Source organism: Pipistrellus hanaki (genome assembly GCF_964339955.1).
Source record: "Pipistrellus hanaki genome assembly, chromosome: 9".
Classification (NCBI taxonomy): Eukaryota; Metazoa; Chordata; class Mammalia; order Chiroptera; family Vespertilionidae; genus Pipistrellus; species Pipistrellus hanaki.
In genome coordinates this window covers 30,591,488-30,612,973 of record NC_140511.1, presented here as the reverse complement: position 1 = coordinate 30,612,973, position 21,486 = coordinate 30,591,488, and the positions used below count along the sequence as shown (strand labels likewise).

Sequence of the window (21,486 nt, the reverse complement as noted above, 5' to 3'; positions counted from 1 at the left end):
AGACCACTCATAAACTCTGATGAGGATAGAATTTAAAGTAAATGCCTTCATGCCGAGATTCTCCTATACAAATACTTTTAATTTACCTGTTGGCATGCTTGAAAGTACTTCAAGCAAACAAGTAGATTTCTTAGTTAATAGAAATGATATCAATATTTAAAGTATCTGAGATTAGAGCACTTGTAATATATTGATATTTGCTATAAAAGATTACTTGTTTATTTTTATTTTATTACCATTTGCTACTGGAATTTTATTTTCGTCTTAAAAGAGATTTCTCTTTGTGTGTGTGTGTGTGTGTGTGTGTGTGTGTGTGCGCGCGCGCAATTGTGGAAATCTAAAACTACCAATAATATTCAACACAATGCATACATATAAATCTTCATATGTATTAACTCACAAATACATGTGCAATTATTAGAAAAACCTTGTTAAGGTCCTTTTTGTTTTTTCCTTAAAACCTAAACTTTCCAGGCTTCATTTGGAAACTTTGAAGTAGATCTGAACAACTCTAGGGCTTCCCAGGAAGTGGAGATGGATATAATGGGAGACAGAAATAAAAATGAACCAGTCATGCTTCCATTGACTGCATCTCTGGATTTTCTAGTGTAGAGACAATATCTCATGTTGTTTATTTTCTCATTTTTTAAAATTGATTGCAGAGAGTTTTAAGAGGAGAGTGAGAGATGGAGAGAGAGAGAGAAACACAGATGTGAGATAAACATGGATCAGCTGCTTCTAGCATGCACCCTAACTGGGTATAGAACCCACCACTTGGGCATCCACTGGGACTGGGAATCAAACCCACTACCCTCTTGTATATGAAACAACACTCCAACCAATTGCGCCTCACCCTTTAGGGCATTATTTAAAAACAGAAAAAACAAAAAACAAGTGGTTACTTTTTGCGGATTATTACTGTAGCTTGCACATTGACCAATTCAAAATGTGAAGGTGCTATGATGGACTAAATCAACTGACTTGGAAAATTTCGTTTTCTTGAACAAGATATAACAGAAAGTTTTATGTTTTCTTGTTTAAAAGGAAGAGCTTTATTATCCAAGTGTTTAAGGAGTTCAAAGTTAACGTCAACACTTTGACTAAACTAGTCGGTTTGACTCGGGCACAATAGAGACTATTAGCATAGATATTAAGGGAGTGCTTATTTAAAGTCATGGAATCAGAGAGACAGAAAGAGAAAATGGTTCATTAATTTTATAGTCTGTATATGCTCTAGTGAACCAAACACTAAGTGAGGTAATATTGAGATCATGGTTTATCTTATTTTATTTTTAAAATTCATCAATTTTATAGAAAGAGAGAAACAAGGATAGAGAAAGTGAAACATTGATTTGTTGTTCTACTTATTTATTAATCCCTTGGTTGATTCTTGTATATACCCTGACCAGGGATCAAACCCCAAACCTTGGTGTGTCGGTATGGTGCTCTAATTGAGCCTACCAGACAGGGCCCAGATCGTTGTTTATTTTAAACAAAAAGCATGCTGAGGACTCTCTTGTGTCATTTTCTCATTTATATCTTAGCACAAACCCAACGTGTCTAGATTTGTTTCGTTTATGTTTCTAGTGGAGTTAAATTAAGGGTAGAATAGATACCAAGCTAATAGGTAGATAGAGCTCAAGCAGACATACCTTTATCAAATGTATTTTTTTTTTAAATTTTCCTCATTTGGGAGGAAGAATAACTTTATGTATCTCCCTTTCTCAATCTGTCTGTCTTTATTTCAGTTTCAGAAACATGGAGTCACACACCTTGTCAGGCTTGCTGGCGGAACTCATCTGCCCCATCTGTATGAACTACTTTCTAGACCCGGTCACCTTAGACTGCGGGCACAGCTTTTGCCGCCCCTGCCTGTACCTCAGCTGGGATTCTGCCCAGATTCCCAAGCGCTGCCCTCACTGCAGACAAGTGTCAGAGAAGCCCAATTTCAAAACCAGCATCCCACTCAGCAGACTGGCTTCCCTAGCGAGATGGGCCAGAGCTGGCTCTGTCGACAGCTCCGAGGAGCAGTTTTGTGTGCCACACAAAGCAGCAAAGAGGCTCTTCTGTGACGTTGAAAAGAAACTATTCTGTAGGCACTGCTCTGATTCCCCAAACCATGTGGCTCACAGCCACAGCTTAACACAACAGGCTGCTGAGGAATACAGGGTAAGTGGTGCCTCTCATGCAATTTGGTAGATGTAGGCTCCTAAGGGAGAGAAAGAAGATAATAATGAAAAGGAAGTTGATTGATGATAATGGAGCTGGTGGAGCTGGTAAGGTTTCAATGCAAAATTCAAAATTATAAGTGTATCCTGGCATTGCTGTGGGTCAACTTGGATGCTATAATCAGAGCTGTGTTGAGCTTTTACTAAGGTAGATTTATTTAGATATTTTGTCCAAATATCTTGGTGCTATTGTGGGGGAAGGTGGCTAGTACCAGGAACACTGGCTTCTGATGCAAGTCTGACTTCTTCATAGTCAGTATCCATGAAAATCTGGGTGCCAATTTCTCAAGAAATGGTCTGTAAGGTCTCCCCAAACTTCTGATTATATGTCTGTCACCTCTGATTATCCAAATAGAGGAATCAAATCAGATTAATGTGAAGAGATCAGACCTCTTCATTCTAACTCCAGGTGACAGTGCTTTCAACATCTGCCTTTAACCCTAAAAAAAGAGGATAAAATTTACAATAACCATTTTAGGTGTCACTAAAGCTCGTGGTTATTTTGCAGGAGGAACTTCTCAAGAGAATGGACTCCTTGTGGAATATGTCTCAAGAAATGCAAGAAAAAGTGCAGCTAGAAGCTGGGAAAGTCGAGTCATTGGAGGTAAGAATGAACAAGTTCTGCTTAATTTTACTTCTACATATTTATGCAGATTGAGAAATGCTGGCTTATAGTTTTAGGTACATTGGAGGTAAAGAATAATGGTTAAAGAATAATAGCTTCTCCCCAGGAAAAAGCAGTTGTTTAAAAATATATATCAGCAATTATAAATATAGTGGCCAAATCTATAGTATATATGGTTTAAAACAATGCATGCAGTGTGATTTCATGCATGAGAGTGATTTCAGAGAGGAAGGGAGAAAGAGATAAAAATATCAATGATGAGAGGGAATCATTGATCAGCTGCCTTCCTTATATCCCCTGCAGTGGATTCAGCCCTAAAGCCCAGTATGTGTCCTGACCTAAATTGAACCTGATCTCCTGGTTCATAGGTGGACACCCAACCATAAGTAACATCAGGTGGGCTAGTCTGGGACCCTGTAGAGGGCTTGATTTAACAGGAAAAGGGACCAGGAACATAGGGTCAGGGTGTACAAAAGGCTTTGCAAATATTCAAGACACTTTGAGGTATGAGGCAAAAAGCTTCTCAAATATTTTCTTGATGAAATTAAGAAAAAAGTGGAAGTTTGACAATCTCTTTAGAGTGAGAATGTGTAATCTCTTTATCCCTTTATCTGTGCTGGTGTACGTGGCCATTAGGAAGGTGATGATCAAAGCAGAATATCAGAAAATTCATCAATTTCTCTATGAGGAGGAGCAACTCTATGTGAACGCAATGGAGAGAGAAGCAAATGAGATCATCCGGAAACTGCAAGAAAGCCAAGTCAGAATGACCCAACACACAGAGAACCTGAAAGAAATGTTTAGAGAGCAGATGAGCATGTGCCACAAGCCAGATGTGGAGATGCTCCAGGTGAGAGGAGAGGGTCCATCCTCAGAGAGGGGAATTGTATTATGGACAATGTGGCTATGATGCCTGTACCTTCAACTAAGTGATTATGCTCCTGGACTCTCATCATCGTGTTTGTCCAGTCAGTCGCTTATTTTCTTTGGGAGCTCTTTGCCTATGTAGCTGACATAGGATAAAGTGATGTCAATGTCATCTGAATCACCTTCTCCACAGACGGATTGTCCAAATTCGGTCAATTTCAGAGAAGGGCAACATTAACTTTGCTGTGGTCATTCATTATTTGCATTCCCTTAATCCACTGTCACTCTCTTCTATTGAAGTAAAAGCAACTTTGAGGTTTTGACCCTTGCCTAGACAAGATTTCTAGAATTTGGCAATCAGTTTTACAGATCTCTCTATTTTTCATTGGATGCCCTGTTTTGCTTCCGTCGTTATAAATTGTCAGATCTCTCCTAGGGAATAACAGGACAATGAGTGATATTGGAAACCTAGAGCTGGTTGTATCACTTCACTTCTCTGCCTGACCTCCTCCCATCCTCAGAACACCTTGGGGAAGCTCTGCGTGTTTTAGTTTAAGTGCTATTATTAAAATGGCCTCCGATTGTTCCTTAAAGGGGAATAGGAAAAGGTAGATGATGAAAACAAACTCTAGAAAATATGTAAAAGGACATAATTTGCATGTTTACCTTTTTTTTCTGTTTGTTTTGCAGGAGTTGGGAACTGTGTTGGAAAGGCGAGTTTACACTAATATTTTATGAGAAAGTCATTCTCTTCTTGATGAAGGTGCTGTACATGCTTTGAGCTAGAAGTCTTTTCCTCTGTAGCTATTTTCCAGTTTCTTTCAAAAGTGGTCCTGTGGCCTTCTGGTCTCAGAAGTTTCCTTTTCATGTGGCTGAATTCATATGTACCTGAAAACATCTGAGTTTCTGAGTTTTCTTCCAGCCCCTCTCCCCTATCTTCTCCCTATTTAGCATAATAAACATTACTGGAGTGTTTTTTGAAGGTATCACATAAAAAGGTACCTTACACTGCACAGTTGGAAGGTGAAAAGGACAGGAAATTGGGAACTTTGCTATAAATATGTGAGGATTGATTTTGTTCCCAGGACTAGCAATGACTCAGCCTGTTCCATCATTGCAGGTCAAACCTCAGGGGGAATGACCTCCTGGTGGCTCCTAAGAAGTTAGACCTTTAGGAACAGAGCTGCCAGGTGGAAGTTAGGTGTTCCTGCTTAAGAAGAGAGAGAGAGAGAGAGAGAGAGAGAGAAAGAAAGAGAGAGAGAGAGACAGAGAGAGAGAGAGAGAGAGAGAGAAAACTGTCTGGCTCTGTGTATTCTCCCCTTTCAGACTCTAAATATCTCATTGATGAGGACTCTGAAACTCAAGTCCCAAAGTCTCTGCCTGGATGTTCTGCTCCCTGTCAGATACTCAGGGGTTTGCATTCCCTGAGGTGGAGTAGATGGAGGAAATGATTCTCAGTCATTTTAGAAATGCAATAATATCTCAGAAGATGGGGAAGTTGGCATTGGAAATAATTTATAAATTTAGAAAAGAAGGTAACATTTCTTATATCTCCACAAGGGTAGACTCTAATGTATATACTTCATTAACTCAGAATGAGAGGATCCTGATGAAATATATTGGATTAAAAGCTATGATATTTAGTCTGGTTTTGTGACTAACATTTTCCTCCAAATGCTACTGACGTCATTCTTCACAGGACTGAATTGGTGAGGAATCAAATGCCTCAACCAGTGAATCCGGACCTCACTATCAGGTGCTGCACTGGACTCCTGGACTTACTGAACAGGTTCAGAGGTAAGAGCTTGCCTGTGGCATTAGGCCTCAGTTTCTTTGTGGTTTTTTTTTTTATAGGTTCTTTTTCTTTTATAACTTTATCTTTTCTGACATGAAGGCAGTCCATCACTTTCTAAAATTACATCTTCTTCCCTTTTGTAGTCATATCACAATGAACTTTGCAACTTATATTGAAAATGAAAGCAAGATACCCATTTTTATTGACATTTGGTATACACAGAGGAAAAGAAGAGCAATGAAGTTGACCATGTGGAGATAGAATATTTAGTTCTCAGAGTAGCCATCAATATTGTATGTTTACTCAGTTATCCCACTTTTGAATGTTTAAATATGACACTGATGGATTTAAATCTGTTATACATTGTAAGTGCATTCATCATGCATTGCACTAAGAAAATTTATTATTTATAAAATCAGAAAGTCGAAAAAAGGACTGAAACTGTCATAAGCAGAATAATTTTAGTGCTGTTAGAACAATGTCAAAACTACTGGCAGAGAAAAATCTGTGACCACAGTCCAATCATATTAGGCTCTTAGTAGAGAGCAGGTATAAACCCCAGAACTGAAATTGAGATTAAACTTAATGCATGGTCTGAACAGATAATGAAAACCCAAAGCACTCTCTTCAGAAATTACTAATTTATCTATAATATGTATTTCAATCAAATATTTATATTCTTGAAAAAGTAACAGGTGCCACTTATACTCCAATAACAATCCACATAATAGCAAAGTGCTGTCTATTTATTAATAGGACAATCAACACAAGATGAGATTTCTAAAGGAAAGAAAGGTTTTATGTGTGACCTGAGACAAACTACCCAGAGGTTGACATTAAATCTTTGCTTCACCCTGTCACACTCTTCGTGACATGCACAGATGTTTTGTTTTCTTCTTCTGTGTACTGTGAAGGACTTCTGGGTAAAGGTAGTGATAATCATTGCTCTTTGTAGATGAACCAGTCTCCACTCTTTGCTGTCATTATTTTGTACTAGAGACCTAGTGCACAAAATTCATGCATGGGGGGCATGTGTCCCTCTGTCCAGCCTGCACCCTCTCCAGACACCTTGCAGGATGTCTGACTGCCTAAATGGGCAATTGGACATCTCTTTCACAATCCAGGACTGCTGGCTCCCAATTGTTTTCCTGCTTGCCTTCCTGATTGCTCCTAACTGCTTCTACCTGCCAGCCTGATTACCTCTAACTGCCCTCTTATGCAGGCCTGGTCACCCCCAACTGCTCTCTTTTGAAGGCCTGAGACCTCCCCAACTGTCCTTCCCTGCAGGCCCAGTCACCCACAACTTCCCTCCTCTGCCAGCCTGGTCATCCCTAACTGCCCTCCCCTGTAGGCTTCATTGCCCCCAACTGTCCTCCCTTACAGGCCTGGTCCCTCCCAACTGCCTTCCTCTGCTGGCCATCTTGAAGACATGTTGTGTCCACATGGAGGCAGCTATCTTTGACCACATAGGGGCAACCATCCTGTGTGTTTGAGTGATGGTCAATTTGCATATTACACTTTTATAAGATTTCCTTGGAGGAGGGCCAAATGAAGAGACTCTTCCCCCTTGGCCATGGAAATTCCATTTATTGACATGTTTTTTGCCTCTCTCTACAGTGGATAATGTCCTGAGTGATGGAACCATCAGTTTCTCCATGTGCATTTATGAGGATGTGAAGAGTCTGATGTTCCCAGCTGTCCATTACAACATGTCCAGGGAACCCCAGCGACTGCGGAGTTTTGTGACTTGGGGAACGCATACCTTCACCTCTGGTAGACATTACTGGGAGGTGGATGTGCCACACACCTCGTGTTGGATTCTGGGAGTCTGTAAAGATACCCTCATAATGAATAACCGTTTCTTTATTGATTTGAGAGAAGCATCTGTTCTATTTTCCTTGAAGACGAATGGTCAATATTATCTCCACACTAACCGCCCACTCATAGTTCATCATGTGAAAATGCCTGTGGGTAAGATTGGAGTGTTTCTGGATTATGACAGAGGAATTGTGAGCTTCCATAATGCTGGCAATGGTTCCCTCATATGTAGTTTAGCTTATTCCTCCTTCTCTTCCCCTCTGAAGCCTTTCCTTTGCTTGGAAGCTTCATGAAAAGTTAAGTTTTGGCCATTTACTTGATGATTTTCCTGTGTACACTAATTTCAGGAAATGTCCTATGAGGTATCAAGGTGATACCTAGCACAATTGTATGTTAATAAAATGGCATAACCACAGTAAATTTATAGATATAAATTGTATTTTATTTTATATATATATTATTGTTGATAGTATTATAGATGTCTCTTATTTCCCCCTTTACATACTGCCTCTCAGCCCTACCCACTCCCCATCCCGCAGGTCTTCACCACCATATTCCACCTCTGCATGGGCTATGCATATACGTTCATTTGTTTTCTCTTCTCATTCCCCAATCTCCTCATCAATGAATGACAGCCTGTTCTGTTCTTTCATGCTTCTGATGTTATTTTTTAAAAATATATATTTTATTGATATTTTACAGAGAGGAAGGGAGAGAGATAGAGAGCTAGAAACGTCGATGAGAGAGAAACATCGACCAGCTGCCTCTTGCACACCCCCCACCGGGGATGTGCCCGCAACCAAAGTACATGCCCCTGACCGGAATCGAACCTGGGACCTTTCAGTTCGCAGACCGACACTCTACCACTGAGCCAAACCGGTTTCGGCTCTGACATTATTTTATTGGTGAATTCATTTTGATTCCACACAAAAAGTGAGATCAGCCGAAACCTGTTTGGCTCAGTGGATAAAGCGTCTGCCTGCGGACTGAAAGGTCCCAGGTTCGATTCCGGTCAAGGGCATGTACCTTGGTTGCAGGCACATCCCCGGGGGGAGGCGGGTGTAAGAGGCAGCTGATGGATGTTTCTCTCTCATCAATGTTTCTGGCTCTCTATCCCTCTCTCTTCCTCTCTGTAAAAAAAAAAAAAAAAATCAATAAAATATATATATTTTTAAAAAGTGAGATCATGTGGTACTTGTCTTTCTCAGATTTGCTTATTTTACATAGCATAATACTCTTCAGGTCCATCCATGCTATCCCAAAGGGTAAGATATTCCTGGTTTTCACAGCTGCATAGTATTCCATTGTGTAAACACCCCATAGCTTTTTTAGCCATACATCTACTGATGGTCACTTGGGCTATTGCCAAAGTTTAGCTATTGGGCAAAGGAAACTTGGGCGAAAATACACAAATGAGACTACATCAAAATAAAAAGATTTTGCACAGCAGAAACCACCATCAAAATGAAAAAGGAACCCACTGTTTGGGAGAACATATTTGGCAATGATACATCTGATATGGGGTTAATAACCAAAATATATAAAATATTTATACAACTCAACAAAGGATATCCTCCCTGACTCCACAGACCTGTGTAGTTCCTCTTAGCACAAACTTTCTGAGTGCATTATACCTATCATAATAGTCAACAAACTTTCATCAAATTGATAATTATTTATTGCTACTAGACTGAAATTCCTAAGAGTAAATAAAGACAGTATTTGTGTCTTTTCCCACTATTCAATGCAACACTTAGAAAATAAATCGCAATAAATAAAAGGTGAAGAATGAATAAATAAAACTGTAGTATGCTTATGCCCATGTAACTGAATATTTTCCTAAATGGGGAACATAATTTACTAATCATAAACTGGAATGTATTCAATTTTTAGTAGCTTGTATGCATTGAGACACCATTGAAAATGCACGGCAATAATGGGAGAAGGTATTTGACATATCTGTATTCAACAAATGAATCAACAGAAGGAATAGAAAGAATTCTAAAAGTTAATAAGAAAAGGACAAGTCAACTAGACCTAAAAATATTGGAAGGGGTAATTTGAACAGACATTTCACTAAAAAAAAAAAAAAAAAAAAAAAAGTTTATACTGGTAAACCTATGAAAAGTGTTCAAATGCATTTGTCATTAGGTAAATGCAAATGAAAACCACACTGTCAAACACAAAATGACACAGATGTTAAAATAGGTAAGGAACTGTGGTAACAGAAGAATAGAGGAAACAAAGCTACCATCTATTGCTTAAAGTAAACTGGTATAGTCATTTGGCAAATTCTTTGTTAGTACAATACACTATGATCCAATGATTTTAGTCCATGTTACACACCCAATGGCAATAGTATGACCACAAAGTGGATATGTGTAATGCTTTCATGGAAGCACTTTTCATGATTACCTAGCGGGAAATGAGCAAATTCATCAACAGTAGCATGAAAAAATTGTGGTACACTCATATAGTGGAATACTCTGAGATAAAACAATAAAAACAATTGTTATATACAGGGAAATATAGCAATCCTACCAGCATACTTTTGAACAAAAGGAATCATACACATAGGGTATATACCATATGATTTTATTTATATAAATATCAAGATATGATCATTAGAATCAGGGCTTATTAATCACCAAGATATGATTTCCTTTACAGGAGAGGGGGTTAGATGCTGGACAAGGTAGGCAATCTTAGGAGCTACATGTAGGAGTAGTTATTTTTATATTATGCAATAGAACACTCTCTTGACAATTTAATTGTCATTATTCATAGAGGCCTGGTGCACGGATTCATGCATGGGTGGGGTCCCTGGCCTGGCCAGCATTTGGGGCCTATGGGGTCGTCTCACCCAGTCCCAATCTGGCCAATAGAGGCTGGGTGGTTGGCTAGCCATAGGGAGGGACCATGGGAAGGAAGTTAGCTGTGGGAGCACAGTGACCTTGAGCATCTGCTCCAGGGTAGTCAGTGCACATCATAGCAACCAGACCAATGGTTGTTAGGTTGACTGGTTGTAATGGTCGCTTAAGCTTTTATATATACAGATGTTTAGAGATCTGTGGACAGGATTGGTATACTTTTGGGTCAGTAAAGTGAAATGCACCTTTACTGTGCTTCTAAACATTATTTCAGTTATGGTTTCCTACATTATGGATTCCAGGGAGATTTCAGATTTCAGCATCATCTTCCTCATGTCATATAAAAAAGTTCATGGATTGGTAGAATCAACATCATTAAAATCTCTATACTACCCAAAGCAATCTAAAGATTCAATGCACTCTCCATTAAAATATCAAACGGCAGCGGAAACCGGTTTGGCTCACTGGATAGAGGCATCGGCCTGTAGACTGAAAGGTTCCGGGTTCGATTCCGGTGAAGGGCATGTACCTTGGTTGCGGGCACATCCCCAGTAGGGGGTGTGCAGGAGGCAGCTGATCAATGTCTCTCTCTCATCAATGTTTCTAACTCTCTATCCCTGCACCTTCCTCTCTGTAAAAAATCAATAAAATATGTCTTAAAAAATATCAACGGCATATTTCACAAACCTAGAATAAACTCTCCAAATATTCAGATGGGCATAGTCTCAATAGTTAAGATGGTGCTACTACTGGGGACAATTCCTGCATCTGGTACCCTGAGCCTTGTAACTTAAACTTCCATGAACTCCCTTAAATATATCTTTCATTTTATTTAGTGGTATTTCATTCACTGAGCTATTTAAACAAGAAATGTATGAATTGTCTTTGGTTCGTCTCAACCCATTGCCATTCAAAACCAATCTCATATCAAGACCTGCAAACATTTGAATTTTTATTTGATTGCATCTTCAATCAGCAAACATGAAAGTTATAATAACAAATAGCATAATATAAGTCTTAACTTTTTTATTGTTGATGCTGGTAATGATAATGACAATTTTATAGCTTTTACTTTTGAGAAGGTAACATAATTATAAACTTCATAAAATGCATTTAGAATTAGAAGAATTAATAGTGAAATACCATTTGTTCCTTATCCAACTTACCCACATTTGATTCTGTTCAGCAGACTAATGTGCTTTCACCTGATGAGTTTTATGTATTACCCGTGTACCTCTTACTAGGGAAGTTAGGTGTTCAGTTTTCTCAAATGGCTTCTCTCAGCCTCCAAACACTTAACCCCCAATGAAACATCCACAAGAAATGGAAACATACAGTGTGTCCTTTGGTATGCTACACATTTTCAGAATTCATTTTCTTTATGTTTCTCTGAATCTCTAAAATATAATGACCTACCTGAGGTCCATTTATTGTTGTTCTACACGATCAAATGCTTTATGTCTGTGAATGCATTTTTTTTTATTTCACTCTTGCTTATCTTATAATATACAAAATGTAAATACCATGTAAAATACAAAGGACAGCTTACTTTTTTTGTTCCCTTTGCTTCAGCTATAGAGCCATACCATTAGGTCCCAATTTCTCTTTCAGACTCTTTTCTGCATTTTACAGAAATTGCTTCTAAGTTCAGTGAGAGACTGCAAGACTTGGATAAAAACAAGTATGAGCTACATAAAGGAGTTTGGTGTTGAAATATCTTTCAAGTGTTTGCTGCTTCTGTCCCTTCACTCTAAGCCAGTGTTTCCCAAACTTTTGACATATGTGTACCCCTTCTATAATTTTCGTAACGCTGAGTAGCCCTCATACTCAGGAGAACGTAGAATTAGGCGCAGCTAAGCACGGTGCAGTGCATATCCCCACCGAACTCTGGTGCAACGCGTACCCCTACCAAACTCTTCCCATTACCCTGGGGGTACGCATACCACACTTTGGGAAACACTGCCGGGCTGTAAGCATATAGGCTGCTGTATCTCTCAAAGAAAGACCCACTTCTGACATCCTGAGTGGCAACTGTGCTGCTGAGAAATGCTGATGCTCCTTTACTGCCAACTCGTTAGTGCCAAATCCCCAGGTGACCATGGAAGGGCCTCCACCGCCTGACCACAGCCTTCTCCAGCTTCCTCTCATGTGCTTTCAGTATCTCTCCATCAGACTTCAGCCAGACTCTTATTCCTGAACACACCTTCTTTCTCCCTTTCCTTAAGGTCATTCCCTACGCACATAATTCTTTCCTTCCACTTCCACGTGGGAAAACTCTATCTGGAATAACAAATATTGTGAAGCCATCATTTTAAGATTATTTCTGTATAAAGTCACACAAATAAAACATAATTCGAACATATTTTTAAGATGAGGAAAAGTAATGTTTAAACATGAAGGCTTTTTTTAAGGTAGAATTTTGTGGGTGAACATCTGTGCCATCTTAAACACCTTATGATCACACAAATATTAAATCCTTGGGGATCATAGTACAATTACATAGAAAGAACTCTGCATCGAAAGGTTGCTGGTTTGATTCCCAATCAGACACATGCCTGTGTTTCAGGCTCCATTCAGGTGGCAGAAGGTGTTTCCCCCTTTCTGTTTCTCTCTAAAAATCAATTTAAAATATTTTAAAAACTACATGCAAATATAAAAAAAGATGGTCTGAAAATAAGCTAGTGCTCTCTAAGGATGTATTTGTAATGAAGGGTACATAAAAGATCAATGGGGGGAAAAAAAGACATATTCAAACATAATGTATAAGATTCTTTAGCAACTGATTAAAAAAAGGGAATTCAAAGTCTCACTTCACATTGCATCCAAACATAAGCAACATGTGTGGAAGAATTCTTTAGTCAAATTTTAAAAATTAGAAGTAAAATTTCAAGTTTAGAAGCCACAGGGAAATGACAATACAACCAGACTTGAGAACAAAGCAGTGGTTAATTATATGAAAACTAATGATCAAATTCAAAGATAAAAGAATGGGAAACCTTCTGAAGGCCCTGAGGGACAGCCTGTCTCCTCACTAATACCAGAGGATGGGAGAGGGGCAGCTCACATTGTCCTAAGAGTCCCTGCTCCTCCCCCTCCCCAAAGAAAGGAAACCTCCTTTTCAGCGAATGTCGTTACAATAGAACCATTATAAAAATATATATTTTAAATTAATAAGAAAATCCAAAAGTTCAAAGTTGGAAATATTGCTGGCCATGACCATTGCCAAGATAAACAAATCTAAAAGTGGATGCTACTAATACAGAAACAGATATTAAAAATATTTGCACTCATTAATAATTCAAAAATACAAATGAAAATAATGTTCTATTATGTGCATTTCAAATTAGTACTATTTTTAAAAAAATATATTTTATTGATTTTTGACAGAGAGGAAGGGAGAGAGATATAGAGTTAGAAACATCAATGAGAGAGAGTCATTGATCAGCCGCCTCCTGCACGCCCCCTAGTGGGGATGTGCCTGCAACCCAGGTATATGCCCTTGACCGAATTCGAACCCAGGACCCTTCAGTCTGCAGGCCGACGCTCTATCCACTGAGACAAACCGGCTTCGGCAAATTAGTACTATTTTTAAAAAAATATATTTATATTGATTTCAGAGAGGAAGGGAGAGGAAGAGAGAGAGATAGAAACATCAATGATGAGAGAGAATCATTGATTGCCGACTCCTGCATGCTCCCTTCTGGGCAACAAGACCACAACCCAGGTATGTGCCCTTGACTGGAATTAAACACAGGACCCTTCAGTCTACAGGTTGACGCTCTAATCACTGAGTCAAACCAGCTAGGGCTAATTCTTAATATTAACTTCAGAAGCATAAGAATTCAATTTCAAAGGCTTTAGAAAAAATTCCTTATGAAGGTGTTACTATTATGTTCTTTGTTAGAATGATAATTGGAGCACTTTTTTTTTTCTCATTCTGTCACTTTATTACCCAATCATTCGTTACATTTTTCCAATCACTTTACATAACCAACCGTTTTTCATTGTTGTCACACTATTATAAACCACATCAGCAAGTTAATACATAAAGCTTAGCATTTCAAAAAACTAGACACTTTAGTAACAATATTACAAAGGTTTTAGCTTCAAAAATAACCGAAAATGAAAAAAATAAACTTTTAAAGAATTAGCATCATAAAATTTATTTATTCCAATTAAAAATACAATATAATACCAGATATGAAAGTCCCTGCCAGAAACAACTCTTATTAATGATTGAGAAAGCACTCCTTAAAGAAAATACGAAATAAAATGAAAAATATGTAAATATGTTTAAATTTTTTCTTAGCAAAAAATCTCTCTAAAAATAACAATGAAAATTTGTCTCAGTACAAAGGCTACATTACTATTGAAAAAATACCAGCATGGAGAAAAGGTACATATTTGACAGTAGAAAAATGATTTCAGTGAATCACAATGTCTAAAGTTTGCAATGAAAATAAATCTGCAATAAAGATTTATGCCTTTTTTCTTTTCTTTTTTTTTCTATTTTTTTTTTAATACAAACAGTACAAACAGTATTTGCACATAAGAACAAATAGTCGAGGTTAGGTTATAGCCTTCAAAAAATCGACTAGTTCAAGTGTTACATCAAGGAAAGGCCACAACAGGACCTGCGATACCCAGGGGCTTCCCAGCCAAGTTGCAGGTCAGAACACCTATGTGTTCTTTAAAAAATAACTTTTTTTGAAGGACCCTCTCTTTTAATATAACATGAAGAACTTGGGGGAGGAGGGGCACATTTATATACAAAGCAAAAGAGAACATGTTATAATTTAATAAACGAAAAAAGTTCTCTTTTAAAAAAAATACGAACAGGAGAATTCTCTCACAATCCTGGCCTGTCGTGCACTATCAACACTTGATTATAAATATACAAATTAAGGGAAAGTAGTTTCCACCATCTATTCACAACTTTCAGCACCAAATGGAGTTTAGTTTTTGTAACCTATTCTTCATGACAACGCTTTCACGTTAAGCTTTATGCTGTACAATCTTCCAGCTTTTTTGTTGTTGTTGTTTTTTTTTTTGTTTTGTTTTTTAAATCTCAGTGTTATTTTAGTACATGAAAGAGGGGTGCTTCTTCAAAAAGTTTTGCTTCTCTCATATAATTACGTAGATTTCTGTAGGTTAGATAAGATCTTTAATATTATAGTTATAAAGCTCTAACTTCTTCATTTTCAAAAAACACAAATAAGCATGAAAAAAATAAAGTTACCCATCTGTTAAATCATTTTTCTTGCAGAATTAAATTAATATATATTTTTTCTGAATAAACTTACTTAGAAAATATCATTTCTCTCTCCTATATTTCAAAGTTGAGGCATTGCAAAAAGATCATGTCAGTCAGAAAGCATGCCTTTTTCCTTAAAAACAAACAAACAAAATCTTCAGCCAACTTTTGAAAACTGTCTAGAATACAAAAAGTAGTAGTGCATAACAAAATTTCTTGTACAGATGAAAAAAAAAAAAAAAAAAAAACGAAAAAAAAAACCTCACAAAAACAAAAAAAACACAAACGTAGAAAACAAAGAGAAAACCACAGCTGGGCTGGAAAAAAGCAATTCTTACCAAAAAGCCCAGAGGTAACCTCCAAAGGGGAGAATTTCTAATACGCATTTTTTTAATACAGTAAAAAACTATTTTGTTTTTTCTTTTTGGAAACAAACTATAGTTTTGAGAGCTGGTAATTGCAATGAAACACCGGAGAAACAAAAGAGAGTGGGACACGAAAACAAGCAATATTAACTTAAGACAGTGCAAGGACGTCACAGCACGTAAAACACAGCGATTTAAACCTAGTCTGCAGTGTCATATCCAGTCAGATTGTCCCCAGATTTCCAAAACATAGGAAGAAGATTTAAAAAAAAAAATCTACATAGTCTCACAATCATCGTGTGTGTTTATATATTACTATCTGCAGCCCAAGAGTGAATGCTAAAAAAAATGTCCAGGGTAGTATTAGCAGGTCTTAATTCTATTCCAGCTCTACAGGATAAATCCAGGGAATTAAGTAGTGAATGTCTCACTCAGACAACCGACCTCCCCCAGGCCATCGTTTCTCGCACAGATATTTCTTTAGCATCACCATCACGAAACTTTTTTTCTTAAAGTGTGCCTAGCTTGTCAATCTGACAATTTATCTCTATATACTGTATATATTCCTAGTGTTTGTAAGCTAAAGATGAGCTCTTTGGTTTTCTGGACAAGGTCTGAAGCTATGTAAAATGGTGCAAGCACTAGGAGATTGGATCTAAAAGCTCATGTGTTAGTTAATAGTATACCATTTGTGAACGGTCAAGTTCATTAACGTCTGACACAGAGGCTTTTAAACAGTTCAGTTTGATCACAGTTATACATAATCACTTTACTCTATAAAATAAATTGCACAATATATAACAGAGCACCGCAAAGTACTTCATCTACCGTCCACGAATTTGCTTTTAAGAATATCCTACACCTAGGTTGTATATTGGTTGTAATGTAGGTCATTCTGTTATGGGATCTTCCTAATTTCAGAAGCATTCCATTTATTGAGGCATGCCTTCTTCCAGTCAATTACCAATTCTTTGAATGAAAAAAAAAAATCTTGTTCTTTTTATGTTTGTTTTAAAAAAAATCAGTATTTTATAGCTTATATAGATTCTTAATTTGTGCATTGTGGGAAGGTTTCATACTAGACATTGGATATAAAATTTATTGCAGGCAACAGCCTGATTAAGTAAACATGCAGTCGCAAATAGTGACCTTCCGTTGAAGCCTCCTGAAGCCTCTTCTGATCTCCTTTTAGCAGCGGGTTCTATCCCTAAATCGCAGAAAGTGTGTTGTTGGGTTTTATTCATTGATACCTGAGCCTGAATAGAGTATTATGGTATTAATAATACCATTTTAATAGCAGTAAAGCTATTGCAGCATAAACTTACATAACACTAAGAGATCTAACTGAAATCCTCAGCAAAACAAAAGAAAAATCAAACGTGAAGGAAAAAAAAAATCAAGATTCAGCTTATGAGGTATCTTTACATAAGAGAACAACTAAAGGCTTATTTTCATGAAGGGTTGCATTACCCTTACTCTAAATGACCCCAACTAGTGATTGCTAAATTGTTGTGAAGTTTTTGCTACATCTGCCACCTACTCACGAGTGTTACCTTTGGTAAGTCTTCTCCTAGGGGCAACGCTCTACGTTTCTGAAAATAAGTGCATGCTCCAGTTCAAAAACAATCGTAACAACAACAACAACAACAACAACACAACAGCAACAAACAAAAAACCACAGACATCAACCTGATGGCCGCTGATGAGAATGGCAGTCTGCCGAAACTGGTTAGACTCAATGGATAGAGCGTCGGCTTGGGGACTGAAGGGTCCTGGGTTCCATTCCGGTCAGGGGCATGTACCTTTGTTGCGGGCACATCCCCGGTAGGGAGTGTGCAAGAGGCAGCTGGTCGATGTTTCTCTCTCATCGACGTTTCTAGCTCTCTATCTCTCTCCCTTCCTCTCTGTAAAAAATCAATAAAATATATTAAAAGAAAAAAAGACTCATTTCTTCTTTAAAAATCGGGAACGAATGCATAGATTTCCAGAACACTGTAAGCCCTGAGGCAGTGTCCTCTCGGTTCCCTCTTCTGTGGTTGACTCCAGTACGCCTGGCCAGGTCTGCCCGCGGCTCAGCTCCAGTGGAACCGCATGTGGCCAGGGCGGTCGCCTCCCTCCTTCACCAGTGGCCGGTGGAACTCCCGCCTGGCGCGCGAGTGGATGCTGGCCCAGCAGTACTCGCAGTAATACTGCAGGCAGGTTACGTTGGCACAGAAGAACGGGGCGAATCTCCCCCCACAGCGCGTGCCCTGGCACTCGTCACACATCTGATCATCCAGCACGTATGGCTTCACTTCCACCCGCTTGTCAAACTCATTGTTCTGGAGCTGCACAAAGCGGGCGCTGATGGCTGCGATGAAGCTCTGCTGGTTGGAGAACGCCACGCGGCCAGCACCTTTGGGGTACTTCAGTTCTGGGTCCGTATCAATGCCAGCGTAGCAGACGCCACCATACAAACCGTCCATGATCATGGCCAGTTCAACAGCTCGAAGGGGTCGTGGAACTCCCCCAACAAAGATAGTCTTTCTGGGGTCCAAAGGCTGAGAACCATCCATTACAAAGTCACTGTCACTTAGGTTCCACGGTCGAATTTGCACCGGTTTATCCTTGATGGTGGGGCTGGACAAGCACAGGTACAGCTTCCCGTCTTCCTCCAGGCAGGCATCTACCAGAGCTTGCACGGAGCTCTCCTCCTGGAACAGCAGGAAGGCATAGCCTTTCGGAGGGAAGTACGACTTGGTTTCGGCTTTGTGAGGCCAGTCCACCACGAGAGGTCCAAACCTGAGGAAGCTGGCGGTGATCTCATCTTCGTCGATGTCAGGAGGAAGGCCTCCAATAAACACCTTCCTGGAGTAGCGCTCCACTCGCTCCCCATTTTGACAGCCAGTGGGGGAGCTTAGGTCAGAGAACAAGGACTGGTCGCCGCCGCCGTGACTGTCGTCCAGGAAGGCATCTTCAAATGGAAAGAGAGAATACAGGCTGTTAAATGCCATAGCATTATCTGTTCCTGGATGATGGAAATTGATTCCCATGAGTCCTTCCAGAGGCTCATGATCAGTCCTTATCATATCCATTAAGGAGTTCTCCAACGAGTACAAGTTAAAAGTGTCATAGGGCCTACTCCGGTCCTGGAATGGCAACAGATTGTTGCCGTTGTCGGTGGTGCCGAACGCGTTGTCCTCCATCCAGGACTCGGAGGGCAGCGGGGCCGCGCGGGAGACCTTGGGCGGCGCGATCGCGCTGTTGAAGGGCTTCTTGGGCGGCGCGATGGGGTTGAGCGGCGAGGGCGCCCCGACGTCCACGCCCACGCTCACGCCGACCGCGCGGCGGGGGTCCCCGGCGGGCAGGCCGCCCCACCGGGCGGAGGGCGCGCTCCAGGCGGCGGCGCTCCCGCCCTGGAGCGAGCTCCAGTAGGACGAGGCGGCGGCGGCGGCGGCAGCGGCGGCCCGGGACGCGGACGGCTTGCTGGTCAAGATGAGCTGGTGGTCGTACGCCGCGGCGGCGGCGCTCCGGGGCGCGAAGGGCGCCTGGCTGGGGCTGCCGGGCGAGCGGCACTGCGGCGGGAGCTGCGGGGGCTGCGGCTGCCGGGCGGGCGCCGGCGGCGGCTGCTGGTGGTGCTGGGACTGCGCCAGGCCGATCTGCGGAGAGAAGGTGCCCTCGAAGATGGAGCTGACGTGGTCCGGGAAGTTCTGGAAGAGCTTGGTCCCGTGGAGGGGGCCGATCCCCTGGAAGAAGCTGTCCTCCTCCGCGTTCGTGGTGTCCGTGGACCAGGTGCTGCCGAAGGACAGCGACAGCGGCGACTCGCCGGGCTCCGCGGCGGGGTCCTGCGGCGGCGGCTGCTGCAGGGGCTGGTGGAAGCTCAAGCCCGGCAGGAGCAGCGACTCCATCTGCATCTTCTCAGGGCCGTTGGGGGCCGGCGGGGCCGCCGCGGCTGGGCTGCTGTGGTCCGGCTTGGAGGTCTCCGAGGAGAGGGGCATGGACGGGGTGTCCGCTGCGCTGGGCTCCGGCTGGAGCTGCTGCTGCTGCTGCTGCTGCTGCCGCTGCTGCTGGTGCTGGAGCTGGGTTTTGCTTTTGTCCATCAGTAAATCCTCCTGAATGGTCTGCGCAGCCTTTCTGAGGTCCCTTTCTGGACTAGGGAGACAGGTGCTTCTAAGACAGAAAGACAGCAATTTCGCCAGGTCGCTATCTTTTTTTCCCCCTTCACCGGAACTCAGAGCTTTCGCCCTCCGGTGCACTTTTGATATCATTTCATCACTTCACCTCTGACCCAGTGCCTGGATAATTGGCCAGAAGCAGCACATGAAACTGTGAGCAGATGAAGTCTCATACTCAGAGTATAGCATATGTAGTATAGCATTTGTTTCCTGTTTAATGAAATGCAGTTTCTTTTACTATTCATGGGAGCAATAAGCCTTTAGATTCCCATTTTCCCCAGACAGAGAAGAGCCACTCCATTGCCTTTGTTCTAACTTAACCTTTGAGTTTTTGTCAGAAGCTAAAACACTGGCTGCAGTATCACCACAGGACTCCTTATCCAATGCTGATAAAAAGGTCTCAGAAGGCACTTTAACCCTATATTTGGCTCAGTGGATAGAGTGTCAGCCTGCAGACTGAAGGGTCCCTGGGTTCAATTCTGGTCAAGGGTACATGCCAGGGCTGTGGGCTCCGATATCCAGTAGGCGGTGTATAGGAGGCAGCCCATCAATTATTCTCTCTGACTGTTGATATTTCTCTCTCTCTCTCTCTTTTTCTCTCATCTCTGAAGTAAATTACATATATAAAATTATTATTATTATTATTATTATTTTTAAAGAAGGCTCTTTATTCTGTTCGTTCATGTCCCAAATTCACTTGGCTTGTCACAAGTAGGCAGGTAGAAATGGGGTAAAAAAATTGCAACTCACAATAATTTTGTACCCAAGTAGGCTAATATTTGTAGTGTAAGGCAAGGCAGAAACACCTGGGCCAACAGTCTGCTCCCAGGAGGCCTTGCAACTCTGAAGTCCTGACAAAAACCATCCCAGAGGCCTTATATCTCCAGCCAGGTGTGGTGCTGCCCCATGAGCCAAGCTCACAGCAAGGTCACCAGGCTCTGGCAGTCCTTGTCAATGGTGACTCCCCACTCCTTCAGTGCCCACGTGCGGCATGGAGGTGGTCTTTCTAGCAGGAGTCCTGTGAAAGTCAAGAGTGCCAGCACTGGGCCCCAGCTGGGGCCTGGGCAGTGTTACATAGCTCCTGCAAGGCCTGTGCCACCAGCTCCACATGGTTTCTCTGATTTGGGAGATAATGGGTCCAGGAGAGCTGTACCTGGGAGGTGATGTGGCACATCACTGCAGTCACAGGCATGCACAGCAGCCCCGGGGCAATGGCAGGCCTCCTGAGGCAATACTCCAGGTAGTGGGTCATCTGCCAGAGGGTGCATAACCTCAACTAGTTCTCCATAGCCTGGTGACTAATCAGCTCAATATTCATAATTCAATTCCAACTCCCTCCCCTAAGGGTGAGAGTGTGTTTGTGCTGTGTGTGTGTGTGTGTGTCCACGTTAGGAGATAAAAACAACAGGAATAAGAATATAAAGCCAAGCCACAAAGAAGTGTAGAATGAAAATGCAGACTGTTAAGACCTCTACCCTTGAAATTCAGTCACAACCATTCTAGTAAGATA

At 41.0% G+C, this 21,486-nt stretch overlaps 1 protein-coding gene across 1 annotated transcript; it reads right to left on the bottom strand.

Moving 5' to 3' along the window:
* Window positions 1–17,894: 17,894 nt before the first annotated feature.
* LOC311627512 (cytoplasmic polyadenylation element-binding protein 3-like) lies at window positions 17,895–20,069 on the bottom strand (the record flags this gene model as incomplete). Its single annotated transcript, XM_084894030.1, has 1 exon — window positions 17,895–20,069. One exon carries the CDS (start codon window positions 20,067–20,069, stop codon window positions 17,895–17,897), a length of 2,175 nt encoding a protein of 724 aa, XP_084750156.1.
* Between the last annotated feature and the right edge of the window lie 1,417 nt (window positions 20,070–21,486).